Source organism: Dermacentor variabilis, chromosome 5, assembly GCF_050947875.1.
Source record: "Dermacentor variabilis isolate Ectoservices chromosome 5, ASM5094787v1, whole genome shotgun sequence".
NCBI lineage: Eukaryota > Metazoa > Arthropoda > Arachnida > Ixodida > Ixodidae > Dermacentor > Dermacentor variabilis.
The window spans coordinates 31,043,175-31,061,139 of record NC_134572.1 but is presented as its reverse complement, the minus strand read 5'-3'; the positions used below and the strand labels follow the sequence as shown (position 1 = coordinate 31,061,139).

The 17,965-nt window shown below is 43.2% G+C and overlaps 1 protein-coding gene across 5 annotated transcripts in view; it reads left to right on the top strand.

The window, feature by feature from the left end:
- Positions 1-16,489, top strand: part of LOC142582403 (sodium-coupled monocarboxylate transporter 1-like) — a 127,192-nt gene extending 110,703 nt beyond the window's left edge. For 4 of the 5 annotated variants that reach the window (XM_075692090.1, XM_075692088.1, XM_075692087.1 and 1 more), the window contains one exon: positions 16,217-16,489. In XM_075692090.1, the coding sequence (XP_075548205.1) occupies positions 16,217-16,407 (191 nt within the window). In that variant the 3' untranslated portion in view covers positions 16,408-16,489. The remainder of the gene's footprint in view (positions 1-16,216) is intronic. The other variant, XM_075692092.1, reaches the window with a different exon arrangement.
- The last annotated feature ends 1,476 nt before the right edge of the window (positions 16,490-17,965 follow it).

Below are 17,965 nucleotides of genomic sequence, written 5' to 3'. Positions count from 1 at the left end.
AGGGAAGGACAAATTTCCCGGGAAAGGCTCCTCCTTTTTTCCAGACATTGCCTCCATTCGCGAAGTCAAGATTCCTCCCTACACGGTTGCTTCCTTCCGACTTAGGTACTCCCATTTGAGATTAGGTGCACTCCTTCCCTACCACAGTCATTCATACCTTTTTCTGTAGGCAGAAAAATTTCGTATGCCAAGTTGTGAACAGACGTTACTTTGGAAACGTCAACATCTGCTTCAACGGGCTGCCTAAACAACTAGGCAACGGAGCGCGAACAAGGATGCCGAGAAAAACACAGTTAGGAGCATCCAGAGTTACTCCTTTCCCACAATGCTCCAGCGTCCGGCCCTTTTGGCCGCGCTGATTCGCATTACGATCATTCGGCAGAAGAAGATTCTATTGTCTCGGCGAGTGCATCTTATGCAAAATTAGTAACACAGAAGATGTGGACCCGTTTTTCTTTCTCTTTTCTTTTCTTCAAGGCTGATGATATGACTGAATTTTTCTCGGCCGATACGAGTTAGTGGTGGTGGGAATTTGGAAGCATTGTGTCAAAACTTCACTGCGCGACTTTCTTCAAACGGATGTCTGGCCTCGTGATATGCAGTAATAGATATTCTTCAGTGTACTCCGATGTAGTCGATGCTTACGCGTGCATCCTTCTTTATTTTTGTTTAATAGTTTGTGTCAAGTTAGAGCGTAATGGCTGGAAAATATTCCATGCAGAAACTTTCTTAATTTTGCTGCTAAGTGAATTTATTGTGATTGGTGAAAATGAGCAAGGAAGAGAACTATTTCTCTTACTAGATGACGGCATATATTATTTCTTTAGGATCTGACAGAATCCTGGATTGTTGTAGTTGTTGTTGTTGTTGTTGTGTTTCATTAACTGCGACAATATGAGACATTCGGCTATTGATGAGCCCACCATCTCAAAATCATATCTAACACACATACATACTAAAATAATTACACGAGGGATCCAAATAGAAAAATGATATAGTAATAACTTCTACAGTTGCAGAGAAACTCCCAAACAGACTCCATAAATAGAATCCTCGGAGAACAACTTCTGCTCCCAACCTGGATATGTACATGGATGGTGAGTAATCCTGCATTGTTTTCATATATCAGATTCGGCGCCGGAATTGGTTTGGCGTACAAACAAAACTACGTTGCTTTCACTGCATCAATGAATGATTCTTTCCCGTATACAACTTTCGTTCTTGTTTCATCATGCGGAAGAAATAACTTGGTTCAGTTGGCATTTTCTGCATACCTGTTAAATTATGCGTCACATCAAAGCGTCCGGTTATACGAGGATACCATATAACCCGACGAAATAAAACTGCCGCTACTTAAAGAACTCCATGCACGATTTACAGCCTCATTCTAGCCGTCATAGCTGTAACAAAGTATAACCACCAAAATATAAATCTGCGGGACTTTGTAATTTTGCACTGTATACAAAAACGCAACATTGCACTGCGAATGGACGCTCGAGACATTTCGCGTGCATTCGCGGGCTTCTTTCCCGCTCGGAAAAAACACTTTTATACAGCACGCAATGAGCAACAGAAAACCGTATCTGTAGTTTTTCATGTTGCTCTACAATTTTCTCATTGACGCTTTTCATGTATGTTAATTCTTGAGAAGTTCATTAATTCAGTAAGATTAATTATCTAATCAGGTGGAATGAAAAAAAAATCGAGTATCTCCAAGTGACGGCAAACAACATTACCTTGGTTCTGTCCAGCTACGTGGCATTTGCATATCTTTAAATCTTGGCGCATGATAGTTGGGACGCCTTGCATACGCAGACGAGCACGCACAAGACGGCGATTGTCTTGACTCTCCTTTTCATTGTATATGTTGCAAAGTCACGCGCATTTCTAATTACTCTGTTTCACTAACTTACCAACAGAATATGTCATCTCCAAGTATCCCTCGAAAGCTATCAGTAATACTCTCTTTAAAGGTATCTCTAAGGCACACCGACCTCCTAATGCATGGATGGATGGATGGGATAACTTTGATGAAAGGTCCTGCGAGCTACGGGGCGCAAGGCCCCATAGAGCGGGCTACTCCCACGTTGGGATCGGGAGTTGTAACTCCATGGCGGCATCGTGGGCTCGCTGGATGGCCCAGAACTGCTCCGCCAGGTCCGTGCTGCGTAATGCTTCTTGTAGCCTGGTGGAGTCTTGATCCTTGTTTGCGTGGATCTGACCACACGGCCAGAGCAAGTGATGTACGTCTAGTGTGCTATGGCAATTTTCGCAATATGATGTTTTGTATAGGTCAGGCATGTAGTGATGTAGTCTGTTCTGCGTGGGGTACGTGTTTGTTTGAAGCATGCTGAATGTGAGGGCTTGAGGCCTGGTGAGCTTATTGTGAGGTGTGCTGTATATTCTGCGGTCTAGATAAAAGTGCTTTATGATCTCTTTATATGTGGTAGGAGGGTCCCGATTCCCGCTGGGATGGTCACGACCAGAATAGGTGACGTCGCGGAGGGTAAGGTCTCGCGCACTCCTGTGAGCCATTTCATTGAGATTGCGAGTGGCGTCCTCGATCTCTCCGAGGTGTGCCGGGAACCAGTTGATGGTGCGATGCTGCAGCGGTGCGGATCTATTGACTATTTGTAGTGCTTGGCTTGCAACTGCTCCTTTATGAAAGGCTTTGACGGCCGAGCGTGAATCTCTGTAGACGTGGGTGGTGGTCGGGTCTGTGAGCGCGAGTGCGATGGTGACCTGTTCCGCTATCTCGGACTTGTGGGTCTTGACTGTGAGCGTGTTTGTGACTTGACCTTGCTTATTGACCGTGGTGGCAACGAAGGCCTTCCTGGTCGGGTACTGTGCCGCGTCTACGAAACAGGTTAGGATCTTCTTATCATGTATTTCGCGCAGGATGAACGATCCGCGTGCCAGCCTTCTGGGTTGATGGTGCGCGGGGTTCATGTTCCGCGGGAGTAGGTGAACCGTGTAGGAGTTGCGTGTGTCAGTCGGAACGCTTTGATATAGATTCTCGATTACTGTGGTGTCATGACCTATTTCGGCTAGGATTTCTCTACCCGGTTTGGTTCCAGAGAGTCTTGTCCATTGAGCCCGTTCTTGAGCTTCGCCGATTTCTACAAGTGTGTTGTGCACCCCTAGTTGCAGCAGGAGCTCTGTCTCGGTGTTCTTGGAGATTCGCAGCGCTAGTTTGACTAGCTTCCTCAGTTATACATTTTGTCCTTCTCCGCTAGCTTCCATCTGTGCATGGCCGCCTCGTAGGTGAAGTGGCATAGCGCAAAGGCGTGTGTTAGCTTGAGGAAAATTTCTTCCTTAAGGCCGTGTTGTCTGTTTGCTACGCGTCGTATGAGATTCAAGGCATTACTCGACTTTGTCACGATCTTCTCCACTGTCGCGGCGTTAGAGCCGTTGCTGTCAATGAGCATCCCAAGGACTCTGATTTTGCTGACGTGTGGAATGGTTCCTCCGTCTTTTTTTTCTGAGAGTAACGGCGTGTGTGTCTCTGATTTCGTTCTTTGGTTTGGGACCACTCCTCGATGGTTTGTAGACGAGGAGCTCCGACTTTGCAGGCGAACATCGCAGGCCGGTGGGAGCGAGGTGTTCCTCGATCGCGTCGATCGCTTACTGCAGAGCGCTTTCAATTCATCCCAGGCTACCTCCGGGGACCCATAGCGTTACGCCATCTGCGTATATCGTGTATTTGATGTTCTCGATGTGATCCACTTTCTTGCCTAGGCCGGCTAGCGCAAGGTTAAAAAGCGTCGGAGAGATGACAGAATCTCCTAATAAAATAGCGCATTATATTTAAATGGTTCTTTCGTTCGCACAATTGTCTTACTTAGCAATTTGGCGAGTGCCACTGGGTATGTGAACATTCTTCGCCAGTCCTCCAGAAAGCGTATGTGCCACTGTGGCATAAGAGGTACGGCATCTCTAATGTGGCGATATGATCGTATATGTCGTATTTCTCAGGGCATACATCTGCCATCAGCATTCTTCTCACACCAAGCGTCATACACTGCGTTTGTCCCAGTGTTATCGTTGAGCATACGTCTCGCGCTGAGAATCAGCCTGATTTGGAGTTTGTGTTTTGGCATAGTTTGTGATCGATGCAGTGTATGAATATAAAACTTAGAGTACAATAAAGTGGAGCCCTCAGCGGGGGATAAATAAAAAAAAATATCCATGAGATAAGAGGTTGCATAGGATGAAAGTAAACTAAATCGTACGAATCACCATTAGTTGCAAAGCCTTTAAATAAACACTCTACTAAAACTTTGCCTGGCAGAAATTTCAAGATGCGCGTCGGATCTGCAATAATCATTATTTTTAATATTGTTGTCATTGGTTCAGTCATGTGCACTTTATTCGAGGAAGCCGGTGCTTCTTTCAATAAACAACATTTTGGCAGCACGAGTGTTCATTACGCTACACATTTCTTTTCATGTTGAATGCGGAAAAAGCACCGCGTAAAAATTTATAATAGTGGACAACAGTGACATATATAGTAAACCTTGACGTAAAGGTTTGAAGCACCGGAAAAAATGCGAAAACAGAAGCGGAACACACGCATTTCTGGAGAACTTTACTGACGACAGCGAAACGCTACGCAACCTTGAAAGAATGTAATAAAGTTGAATAAAGCAGCACAAAAAGGACATTTCAGGAAAAAGATATGGATCGTTCAAGACGGAAAAAGATAGTGTGCTCTGGAAGACGAGTAAAATTGGTTTCTCGCAGAGCTAAGCTCGCAAGTTTCACCAAGTTTTTCTATGGCACAAGACGCTATTTATTTGATTTTTTCTCCGGCATTTTGTTCTGTATAAAACACTTACATTTGATTGCGAACGCTGAAATGGAGTTTCTTTACGCGATAGCGAGAGGAACTTCAATATCGCGCCCTCGATCTTACGCTTTGTCCTCGACTCTTCGGAACTCTTTTGGATATATGCATCTGCTTCGTAGTGCAACGAAAATTCTTTGACGAAAATGAAGTGCAAATTCAAGAAAAGAGCCACGAACAATTTCTAAGTGCGCAACCTGCTCTCTCCAGAACGCCAGCGACAAATCGAAGCCAAGTAATGTTACGTCAAAACTATGTCGATGGAAGCAAGTCGGCGTGATCTATCTCCTTTCGTCGACTTTATTCCCTGTAGCCGCGTTCGGCTAGCCAATCAGCTCCGTCGTTTTCGTTTCTGTAAAATTATGAAGGTAATTCTATTCGCAAGCAGGAATTATTCCTAAGTATAACTTGAAAAACCAGCTATGATCAATAAGATATAGAGATCGCAGCAGACAATGATATTTATTCAACGCTACTCACCTACCGCAGGTTCATCTTTAATACGAAACCTTAAGTAGCTTGTTAAATGATTCATACCCGAAAAAAGCGGCGTCTATGCTCCAGTGAGACAAAAATGTCATCAGGAATAGCTCATATCCCTGGCTAAGCAAGCAAAGATGCAATGGCCGAATATGAAAGAAGATATGAAAAGAAAAACGATGGAAAAGAAAGAAAGAAAGAAAGAAAGAAAGAAGGAAAGAAAGAAAGAAAGAAAGAAAGAAAGAAAGAAAGGAAGAAAGAAAGAAAGAAGGAAAGAAAGAAAGAACCTCTAGGTAGTGCACTAGGTGCTCGCATTTGTCGTTGAGGAGGTAGACCTACAGCACCATACGTTAAATTCACACTGCGGCTCGTCGTGTTTTGCAAGAAGACTGACTCCTCCGATCGTATAATTTAATGCGTTACCACGTGTGCAGCCGGCTCCCAGCTTCATGTGTTACAGGAGCGTAACCTGCTGCCAAACTTTTCTTCAATAACAAAAACGAAACACTTTAATATTCAATCGATGAACACAATCTTTTTTGAAAATTATTGCAAAAAGCAGGCGTTAAGTTGTCCTTCTAAATGTAAGGCTTCACTTTTTTTCAATTACTAGTAAATTCATGCAGTAATGGTGCTAAGACACGCTTGTGCTGCCTGCATTCATAGATAACAATGCACGCTGTGGACTTCGAAGGTAACATATACTGGTCTCAATCAATTTGCCTCATCAACTACAATAACAACTACAAAACATTAACTGATTTTGAAACACTAAAAGTTACTGAAGACAATATCTGGTCTGGCTGCATGCATACATAAAAATGTTTCTCAGACAGCGCACTGTATAATGCGAGAGAGTTGCGTTCAGGGTTACCCGAATAAGATAGAGGATAGAAACACTAGAAAGAAATTGGAATATCTTTTATTCGTCATATTGCAAAATTTGAAACCGCCGGTCTCATTCTTACGGCTAAAATAATTGTCTTGCTCGTTTAAATGAGCAGCACGAAACTCTTCGCATTTAACGAAGAAGCAACGAACGTAGCTAGTTAGCAGTTATTCATAGGAAATGATCATGCTGCTTTGCTTAACTAGAAATCCGCGGAACTACTTGCCTACGCAGAAGAAAGACTAAATATAAAGTGCATCGAAAGCCAGATATGGTATCTGCTGTTCGTACTTTCCTTTCTTTGTGCACAGTTGACAAATTCAATCTGCCATCCAAATTCCTCCAGAAAGAACCCGCGCAGTCATAGCCATTAAGAAAACGCTGCAATTTTGCAGAGCGGTGACTCGACCTATATTTCCTTAGGCTTCGTTAAGTCGAACCTGTGTTACTACAATTTCGCTTCATTAGGAATGGGCCAGCGGTGGGGATTTGTTTCCGTCGTCTGTACAAAGATAAGCAGTGATCTGTAAATGCGATTCCAGTGAACTCACGTGCGGAAATCAAATTGTGCGAATACGATCTCGAGGTAATACTGCTTATTTTTTTATTTCTGCTCTTAGTATATTTTTTTCTCTATTTGATTTAAGTCATGCTGAGGCGTATTTGTTCGTCCAAAGTCGTACTCGACTACGAGCAGCATTCAATTGAGTATGCATGCGACATCTGGCGCATTTGCACAGGAGGCGGCGTCTTCCGTTGCCCAGGTCAGGTTTGTAAAAAAAAAAAAATTAGAACAAAAAAATTGAAACAGCATTCTACATAATGTAAGCTCATGCCAAACAACGCATAGCGCACTGTACGAGCGATAGACTGTCTACTGTGAAAGTAAATGAAAAGAAGTGGATTATTTTATTAAACAATAAAAATGTCTTGATTTTTGTCAGGCTTGTACTTGACGCAATTGCCTGTTTTTCTTTTGTTTTTATATTAATTGTAGTGGAGATAAAGTGCGCAATCACGGATCTCCTATTTATTAAAGAAAAGCCAATTACGCTCTGCCTAGCTGCATGGGAGCCTAATGCGTGTTAAAACCTGAACCTGATCTGGCAGCAGAAACCACAGTTACATAAGTTAAATCATAGGGGTTAGTACAAATTGTTTCACCAATTTACTATGTTGCTATGCAATATGAGGAATGGGTTAAAAAAACAGAGGCCTATATGCACTGAGGCGCCTAGAAGGCACGACACCGTTTTGGTCAATACATTGCGGAACGCCCATTTTTTACGCACTCATATTCAAGTTAAAATAAGAGGAGGCATATTCACAGAGCCTTTCATTCGTAGGTGCTTCTTGCCATTGGCCGTCCATATTTCCTTATAAAATGTCCAATGAAATCAAGAGCTCGACAAAAACTCGTCTGGCCGGTATGGCTCATAGCCAAGGGTAAAATGGACGCCAGCCAAAAACATTAAAAGAAAAGAAACCAAGACGTTCCGGCTCCCATACGGAGGCCTTGTTCGCAATGTTCTTTCTTTTTTTGCTATGTGCCCGGCAAAGATGAATGAAATCATAAGTTCGACGAAAACGTGTCTAGTTGCGTTTGCTCATAATCAAGGGTTAAGCGGACGCCAACCAAGATCATTAACTGTTGGCAGATTGTGAACAAAGCCCCCTCCCGTATGCCAGGGAGCCGAAACATTTTGGCTTCTTTTCTTTTAATGATTTTGGTCGGCGTCCGTTTTACCCTTGACTAAAATGTCCAATATATATCGCACAGTTTTCATCAAAAAGTGAGGGATTTTCTCTGTAATGGGAAAGCAGATGTGAATGTATGCGTTTTCCACAAGGTGCGATGTTGAAGTAAATCGATTACTCGATACATCGGTCAGTTTTAGTGTCTTCGCGCGTGCTCAGCGTTTTCTGAGAGCAGACGCTAGCGCGCTGGTGTCGGCCTAAAAAGAGAGCGGAACTCTACCTAAAAGTGACAATGCTTACTAATGGCTGAAGACGAGCAGGAAAGCAGAGGTGGAGCAGACAATGAGTGGAAATCTGTGGTTGGGTGCCCTGTCTCATGAAAGATACAAGTTGTATAAAGTATAAAGAGCACGGAAATGAAGCAGGAGATTATCCGAGAATAGACGGTGAAGCACGTCGTGAAAGTTACCAGCTTGTCACATAATCCGATCTCGTTTAGATAACTTATTTTTTAACCATTGGCGCTGTTTTTGTTCAGAATAATAGCTAGAGTCCAGGAATTTTGGTGTCGTGAGAGAAGAAAGACGCCCAGCTTGTGAGACATGGCGGAGACCACTGCTCGCTGTGCACTAAAGTGACGACCGTGAAAGAGCAGGATAAACCGGTGAGCTTTGCTAAAATTTTATACGTGGAGGGACATTCATAACCGGGGAAATCGATATCCACCTAAGGTCGGCTCGTAGGGAAAAGAGAAGTGTCGTAGTGTGACTGAGTGCGCTGTAGGTCATTACGAGGATAGAGAAGCACGCTAATCGAAGGCTTACTGAAACGCCGTTGAAGAATGAGAAGGCTGAGTGCAAGGCGGACAGTGTCCGAACACAAATTTTCGAAATATACCAACTATGATAGTTCATGTTCAAAGAACGCAGGCACGCTCTCTACAGTACCTGACCTGGCTACCGTCACGGCTGCTCGTTCCACTAACAAGACACCTCTGCGGAAGTTAAGGACACTCGTCAACGAGGCACCGGCGAATAATGACGCCCGTATGAAGCGCTCCACACGGTGAGATGGCCATCAACAACGAACGCAAGAACGTAGTAGCAGGCGTTCAAGTAAAGATAGCCACGCCCCGTTAGTAGACAGTAGAAGCTAACGGTGCATGCGTTTAATGAGGTCGACCTGCCTGCAACGAGGTGTAGTTGCAAAATCGGCCCATGTGCAGTTGCCGACATTTTTTCTATTAACGCAAGAAACTGGGCCGTGATAGAGAAGGCTGTAGCGCCCGTAATAAAGCTGCATTCTTTTTCTTCTCTCGTTGTTGCTTCCCTTCTAGATCTTGTTCACATCAAGTTTATCTGTTTTAATTGCCATCAATTTTAAAAGTTTAGTTGCCACTTACAACCTTTCAAGGTATGCATATAACGCGTGTACAGAACTGCTTATTATCTTTAGCAGGACTCACATCAACACGACGGCTTGTGCATTAGATCTGTTTGTTAAAGCAGGCATCGTCCAATCGCGAGAGTAAACACATTATCACAGAACAAGATTTGTCACTTAGAAGCAGTTCTTACGAATGAAAAGCTTCATGAATATGACACCAACTGGTTGCAATGCTGTAACCCCAGTTGATGAATTCGCAGTTCGTTGTGAGTTGAGTTTGTCAGTGGCTACACTCCCTTTCTAATGGTATATCAAACATAAAATCCGGTTCGCGTCAACTCTTTTAGAGGGATCTCGCCTAAGAATAATTTTGTGTATCCGTCAGTATGTTTGCAGGGTGCATGGCTGAACTGAAGGCCCGTATATCTTTGTAAGTCAGAGCCGCAAAAGACTTATGCCGAAAGAGCTGTCGTAAGCGCGAGTGAAGTGGGTGCAGCCTTTAGCCATTCACCGATTTTCGACACTCAAATATTTTGCTTCCGTAACCCTTTAACATTTCCGTTTTGAATATTCAACCAGTTATAAGAAATATGACACAACGTAGACGAAAACAGCAGGCATGACTACCTAACCGAAAAGAAAGAAAAAAGAATAGGAAGAGAATCAGGGGCCGAATTCATAAAACGTTTAGTGCGTAAGTGTGTTTTTGCTCCTGGCTGGCCGCATTCACTGATACTTACTCAACATCCCCGTATAGGCTGGCAGATACTCGTACAAACATTTCCAGCGTAAGGAAGTTTCTGTGAACACGGGTGGTGCAGTATCATAAATCAACTTTTGTCACTCGGCCATCGTCGCGTACGGCGGTGCGAGAGACGAGACGAGTTAGTGAGGAAAGTACTACCTTTGATTGAGAAAGTAGCGAGATTAATATGTAGTTACATTATATGACTAGCCTTTTTCATTTTCGTACAGACCACTCTTCCGACAATATTCAGGAATTTTATACATGGGTCGCTCCCATTCTGTAGGGGATCTAGATTTGCACTTACCTGCAAATTGAGCAGCATATTTTTCTCCAGGTTTTAGAACAGCGATAACAAAATAAAAACGCATTTTTATGTGTGTGTGGCGAGAAGTAATCTAGTAATCTGGCATGCCTCGGGACCGCCAATTTTTTTTATGTTGTTATGGTGAAACGAGGTTGTGCAATTCATTTCCAAGTTTTCCTGAGAATACATATTTTACGACCTCTGAGAGACGGAGGTATAATTGGTTCTGCATAATGATAGACGAGTACGTCATTTTTCGACCCAACGTCCCATCTATCATCGACGCTTCGCCGCTTTCACTTGAAACTTTCCCTGCGATTAACCAGCGTTGGTTCTCTTGTAGTTGGTGTTGCCCCGATAAGTTGGCAATGACCTCTTAGAACAACGCGATTACCCATTATTTTTTCGATGTTTCGTCACCTGCTCCTTGAAAAATTCTCACCGCGCTACGCATATATTTATTTCGCGATCATCCTAGAGTTCGTGGATACAACCCAGGACAACCGTTTGTGTTACAGGTTCTTCAGTATCCGAAGACGTATTCCCTCACAACACAACGTATGACAAATAGCAAGAACAGAGAACGGTCAACAGGAGAAATTTCTTCTTTGGTCAAGCCCTCACATAATGGAAAGGGTGCTTTTGATCTGATAATTGATGAGTCGCTTTTCAGAAAACCACTGTTTCAAGCAATGCAAAAGGTGCAGGCACGGGTAACACGTGTTCCTTTGCAACCTATATACCGAGACAGATATAGTAATAATAAAAATCAATAAAAGCTCCTAGTAGTGTGAGACACCATTTTCTGGCACCAGCTTTAGCTGGAACAAAACGCAATTCGTAGAGGAAAAACGCCAAACTGTCTCAAATTTTTACCGCGCCCCGGCGCTCTTAACACACATAGAAACAATCACACACACATAAAATAACACATAATAATAATAACGCACATAATAGCACACATAACAAGCAATCGATGTGCGCAGACTATGTCACGTTTGTAACGCACAGGTTATGCGTCTTACCCAAGTTTTCAACATTGTTTCGTAGTAAAAACTGACTTAAACTTGTCACTTTCGTATTTTTTTCGTCCTGTCTAAATTTCACACCGGATAATCATGCCCCACAGTGCCTGTAACCGACTAACCCAGCTTTCTTCGCTGAAAAGGTTGCTGGTCTCGTATGATTTCTCAGTGACTGGTAGATATATTTACACTTGCTCAGATATATGGGCTGTTTGTTCTACGCACAAGAGATTACCTGCAAAGTTTCATTTTAAAGCTTGTTTAATTCTGTGTTAGTTGGAGTATATCTTCATAGGCTTGGCTCTTCGCTTACGTGTGCCCATCCTTGGCCGAGTGTAGTTGTCCAAACTGCCCCAAATCGTTTCATTCATCGCCTCTCTGAGCGTTTCGGCGAATAGCTTTAATATTAAAGATATGCAGATCCAACGCACATGCGACTATATGTGAAGCGAAGCTTGAGCAAAGTGTTTAATGAAATATTTTACAATTAACTGTGATGCCTACAATTTTCTTACTTTAGCCCTATGCAACGTGTAACGTTGTGTATTGTTTATGCTTATACACAGCATCGTTCACAATCTATGCGGAAACACAAACTTCAGATCAGACATATGTACAGTGCGACACGTCAGCGCGGTGATGTCGCGTCGACGCAGGTGATGTACGATGCTGGCTTAGGGAAGAATGTTGATGACATTGTATATATGCACGGAAAAGTATATTACACATATCAAGCAACATTCAAGGACTGCGTAGATCTAGTAGCACAGTGGCGCATGCTCATTCTGGAGCATTGGCTGAGAACTGGCACACATCCAGTGGCACATACGGAATGATTAAATCAAGGAAAATGAAGTAAATAAAATAATGTGCTTAATATTGCCACGTCTGCTCTGTGTAGACAAAAAGGACAACGGAGCGATCTGTAGCGGTCTCCACCTCGTAGTGTGGAAGACGTGAAGACGGAAAAGGCAGCTCTACGCTTGGTCTTTTAATCAGGCTGTTTTTGGGACACGTGTCTTCGTATTCTGTTTTGGGCGCACTGTGACAATATAACTCACCATATCATTAACTGGTCGGCGTGATTTACAAATTCATGCGAGTCGAAATTATGCGTTCACGTTTTACGTAGGAATTTATTTTTTGCTGAAGTCTAATAATAATAATATTTGGGGTTTTACGTGCCAAGACCACTTTCTGATTTCAGGCACGCCGTAGTGGAGGACTCCGGAAATTTTGACCACCTGGGGTTCTTTAACGTGCACCTAAATCTAAGCACACGGGTGTTTTCGCATTTCGCCCCCATCGAAATGCGGCCGCCGTGGCCGGGATTCGATCCCGCAACCTCGTGCTCAGCAGCCCAACACCATAGCCACTGAGCAACCACGGCGGGTTTGCTGAAGTCTGTATGCTTGCATATTATATAAGACCGTTCACTGGTATTTTTATTCAGTGAGCATTATAACATTTGTATATATATCCACAAACATATACACCGACGTAATCAATAAACCCGCCATGGTTGCTCAGTGGCTATGGCGTTGGGCAGCTGAGTACAAGGTCGCGGGATCTAATCTTGGCCATGGCGGCCGCATATCGATGGGGGCGAATTGCGAAAACACTAGTGTACTTAGATTTAGGTGCACGTTAAAGAAACCCAGGTGGTAAAGAATTCCGGAGTCCTTCACTACGGCGTGCCTCATAATCATAAAGTGGTTTTCGCATGTAAAACCCCATAATTAATGCTATTCAGCAACCCAGCCAGCAGCCACGCAACATTTGGGAGGGTAGTGAAGAAAGCTTCACTTTAGATGTTTTTATTACTGTTCCACTACCTTCGCTAATCGGGCAGCCCCTCAGTTGGTCGAAACACTTTCTAACACACAGGTTTAGCGTACACAGCCGATAGCAAATACAGGTCCAGTGGTTGAATCTAATTGACCAGAAATATCTGTCACTCCTTCACCGACTTTGCTAGCATAAAATTCCCTATCACAATTACTCAGCACGGTAATGCTTGCCATGCCGTAGTGCCAATATGCCCCATAAACAGCACCGTTACCGTACTGTAAATGTAATGAGCGGCTAGTCTGTCATCACACTGCTCCAACCGTTATCGTGGCGGGCAATGTGCCGCTGCTGATGTGAATTGCGCACCACCCAAAGACCTCCTGAAGCATGCAGATACACGAAAGGGAAAGTTTAGCGAAACATGAATCATTCTGAAAGTAACTAAATGCTAATGAAGGAAGAATGACATCATTAATTTTACACGTGGCGCTTAAGAGCTTTTCTTTCATATCGCTTAAGTGGAGCGGCGCTTTTTAAGTTGAGGCGTCTATGCTTCTTGCACTTTTTATTGCATGAGAGGACGCAAGGAAGACCTTGCAAGTTCAAGGATTTCCCAAAATGAGACAAGTATCCGTGTTGGAGGTTGTTAAGACGTCAAGTAATTTCGGCGCCAGCGCGTCCCCAAACAGGCCACAGCACAAATATTAAAGGTCTTTAAGAAATAGTTTCTCTCTCTCTCCATAAATGTGATCTTTTATGTTGTGAAAGAGTCTCATACGCGGCTACTCCATAAATATATGTCCGGATCTCTTAAAATTGTAAATATAATAGCCATCAATCAGTACTTATGGCAATCGAAATTGCCTAGCGTGACAAGTTCGCATAAGCTAAGCCATGTTAGCAGCAGACGAGTATGGGGGTGCCACTTCAGACGCGTTTTGAGTTAATAGATTGAGCGTGGCCGTCCTATGCGGCAATGTGAGCATATTTAACCATATTTAACTGCCCAGCAGTTCGTTCAGAGGAGACAGGGGACTCTTTAGTGAAAAAATTATGCCAGTCTGCAAGGCTAATAATGGCTATTGCAACGCCATTTCTGCCACTATGGTAACGTCTCCTGATAGCAAGTATGTGTACTGTGCTTTATAACGTAATGCTACTTGGACCGAAATTTCCATTACCAAGCTCGGCGTGACGAAAGCGGTGACATCAAAATCAACGCGGCTTACTCGTGAGCATCCCCATTAGATCCTATGGCACTCGGGCAAGGTAACATGACGTCACGAATGGATGTGCACCATTGTAGTATATAGGAGGCGCTGGCCAAGCATCGCAACGCGCTCGTTTGCCCGAAAGGAGTTCATAACTCGAAAAACCACGCAGCGGCGCTAAATTGTATATCAATACTTTAGCATTCAAAACACATACGTACTTAGGTGTCCTCGAATTTTTTATTTTTTTATCGCAGGTATTTGCTTAGGTAGCGTTAGACCACTAGTGGTTTTATATTTGTATTTGAATTGCAAGGACTCCATTTAACGCCACCCAAACTTAAAGGTACGTAAAAAAATATATGTTACGAACATGGTGCCGGAAGCTAAACAGGAAACAAAAAGAGGAGAAAATAAGAGCCGGAGGTTAGCATGTGCAGCATAGCCAACTTTTGAAAGTGTACTTTCGCCATGACACATTTCAGAAAGCCTTATTTTTGGTGCAATACGGACATGCTGTATACGCCACTTTTACGACTCTAAACATGTTGCACCCACCGCGCATGCCGCGCAGGCGTGTTCAAGCTGCAGTGGTGTGTGAATACTGCTTACACAGGGCCATGGCATTTCCAAATCTGTTCAGCAAGATTTACGAGAATACCCACGCGAGGCAAGGACGACGTACGAAAGACGCCTTCGCGCTTCCGGCACGTGTATCAGTTTTGCATTTTTCTGCTGTGTTCTGTTGTTCATCAACGCTATAAAAGACGACTGCATTTGGCATTCATTATCTCACGAGAGGGAAGCCACAGTTATACATCTTTCCCTAGTAGCAAGCGAGTTTATGTTCAGCGCCGCTGCAATGAAGCCTGGAACTCTGCTCGGAATTGCTGCCTTCGGCTTTGTCTGCGTGGCGGTCAGCCTTATATTCGACTGCGGTGAGAAAACAATTAACCTCTTCAAAAGCACAGATACTTTGTCCTCTTGAACAGCCCCTATATAAATGTCTGCATAAAATGTTTCATGATTTTAGGATTACCGACGCCGAAAACAAAGTGCTACTAAATGCGCGTACTTGTATGGCATAATCAATGCTAGAATGCCTTTCTTTTCTCAGATGAATATCCCCTGCGCTCACCCATGACACAAATAAATTCATTAGCTATCCAAGTATGCTTAGAAGCCGAAAATGCGTAGGAGACCCACCCAAGTAAAAACGAATAACGGCAATAACGCACAGCACAGCTTCTGTGGTCGGTTAGTCGCTATGGCGCTTGGCTATTGTGCAAGATGTCAGGGGTTCGAATCCTGGCTTCAGTCATCTTTCTGGCACGGGTTAAATGCAAAAGCGCTTGTTTACCGAGATTCCGGTGCTAGATGAAGAATTCAAAGTGGTCAGAATTACTCCAGAGCCACTGCGCTGATTTTGGAAATAAATCTTATCAATCATAAAGCACGAACCAAGAGAGACAGTTTAGAATCAGAAATAAAAATGCATATATTCAGCACTATGAAAGTGCGGCTAACTTGCACGCACTGGCAAAAGCACTCGATTGGGCTTTGTGTGCGAGCTCTTGCGGAGTGCCTCATGACGTTCTATTTGGTGGTAAGTACACACACAACTTTCTGTTGTAAATTGACCCTTAATATTTCGACACGTAAGTGCACGCACTTATTTGTTGTTGGTGGGGTTATTTAAATGTATTTTTTGCCTGTTGAACTTAGTTTCTCGACACATCAAAATACTAGTTGAATACGGACCGCCTCATGATAAGGATCAATGAAAAAAAAGCTTATAAGGATAATAACTTTAGATCTCCTATGATCCTCTCATGCAGCCGACGCGGAGAAAGTGGTGATCACCACGTGCTTCGTGGACAGAGGTCAAGAGGACTGCAGCCGTTACAAATCAGACGGAAAGACATGTGATGACCTGAGGTGCGAGCAGAAAAATCAAATCTGCTGCCTGAAAGATTGCAACATGACCCATTTCTGCTTGATGGACAAAGATATAACGCCAAATCCATGAGAACATAAAAGTGACATTCAGCTGTCACCAATGGTACCCTGTATAATCCGGAATAAATATTCACTTTTCGTTTGGCGTTTCAGGGGATTGTGTCGCTTTCCTTTCGAAGGAGTGAAATTCTGAACGTGACCAGTACCTCTGAAACCTTCAGTTGGAAAAAGGCAGTGGAACATCATCTGCCTAGGGAATATAATCGTATTAGGAATGACTAGATATTACTCGAGGAAAATATTCTACGCGCTTACATCTACAAAAGAGATTGCTAGAGGTTTACGAACGGCCATGGCGAATCAGAGGCTATGAAGCTTCACTTCTGAGCACGAACTGGCGGGTTAGGATCCCTCATAACGACTGCCTCATTCCGATGAGGATGGTTGACAAAAGCGCTCCCGTATCAACCATTAAGTTCAAGTTTGAGAAATTATGCAGATCCAACGCTCATATAGGAATCCATGTGGAACGATCGCACCTTTTTTTATATGTCATGCCTACTTGATGGCCTAAAAAGACTGGTTTCCTTGGGTTTAGCTTGGTTTGGTGAGTTTTATGTAAGAAGTGCAATGCGACATGCCCATTCTCGAGGATTGGTCCCAACTATGCACACACCTACTGCTGCATGCTGAGCGGCCATATTGAAGCCACTAAACTAAATCAAAGAACCCTTAATATAATTCACCGTTACATAACAGATCGGTGTGCTTTATAGTTGCCTGTGATTCGACATTATATGTTCAGGCTTTTGGTAGGAATATTTTTTTTGCGCAGAACAAAGGTGGGCATACCTCTGGTCAGCATACAAGCATTATACAAGCCACCTTTCCGGTAGTTTCCCATTCCTTCTGTATATATATCCACAAATATATTCTGCGAAATAGCAACCAACCTAACAGACAAACAGACACGTCAAACCGGGCAACGTAATCAAATGCTGTTTTGCTTTAAAAAGTGCATTTTATAGGTAAAATGTTCTTGCTTTAGTCACAGCTTCAGCAGTGGTGTCCACCTTGCCATACACTACGACTTCCAACAATGACACTAGTGCTTCAGAAAGCCTGTCTTTAGACACTGCTTTAGGTATTCATTGATACACCATGTATACTTGCTGTGCGGCAGTTATTGAAAACTAACGGTCTTGCCGGCCCTATGTCTTGAACAATTTGTGAATGGCTACTGTATTTTGTCACTTCACTCATCCGGCGATCCTTATAGCTTCCAGTTCATCGTTCTTTTTCTTTTTGTCAGCTCACTTTTTCTTTTACAGCGCAATCTGTCTAATCCTTCCCTCACTTGCTCATGCCTTTATAATTAGCACGCATTCGCATATAGTGAGCCAGCTCTCAAATTTAGGTTTCCTACATATAAATGTACTTTTCTTTCATTTGACCCTCGTATGAAAATGAAACTCAAGTTGCCGAACATTACGAATGGGTCAGAAGCTGTATAAAGGTGCCGCTATTGGGATCCACTATTACTGTGGGCGCGCATTCAGCGTTCGTTACTCTCGCTTGGTTATATTTATTAAATTTTTCGGTTCCCTTTCGTTAGAGAACAAATAGAA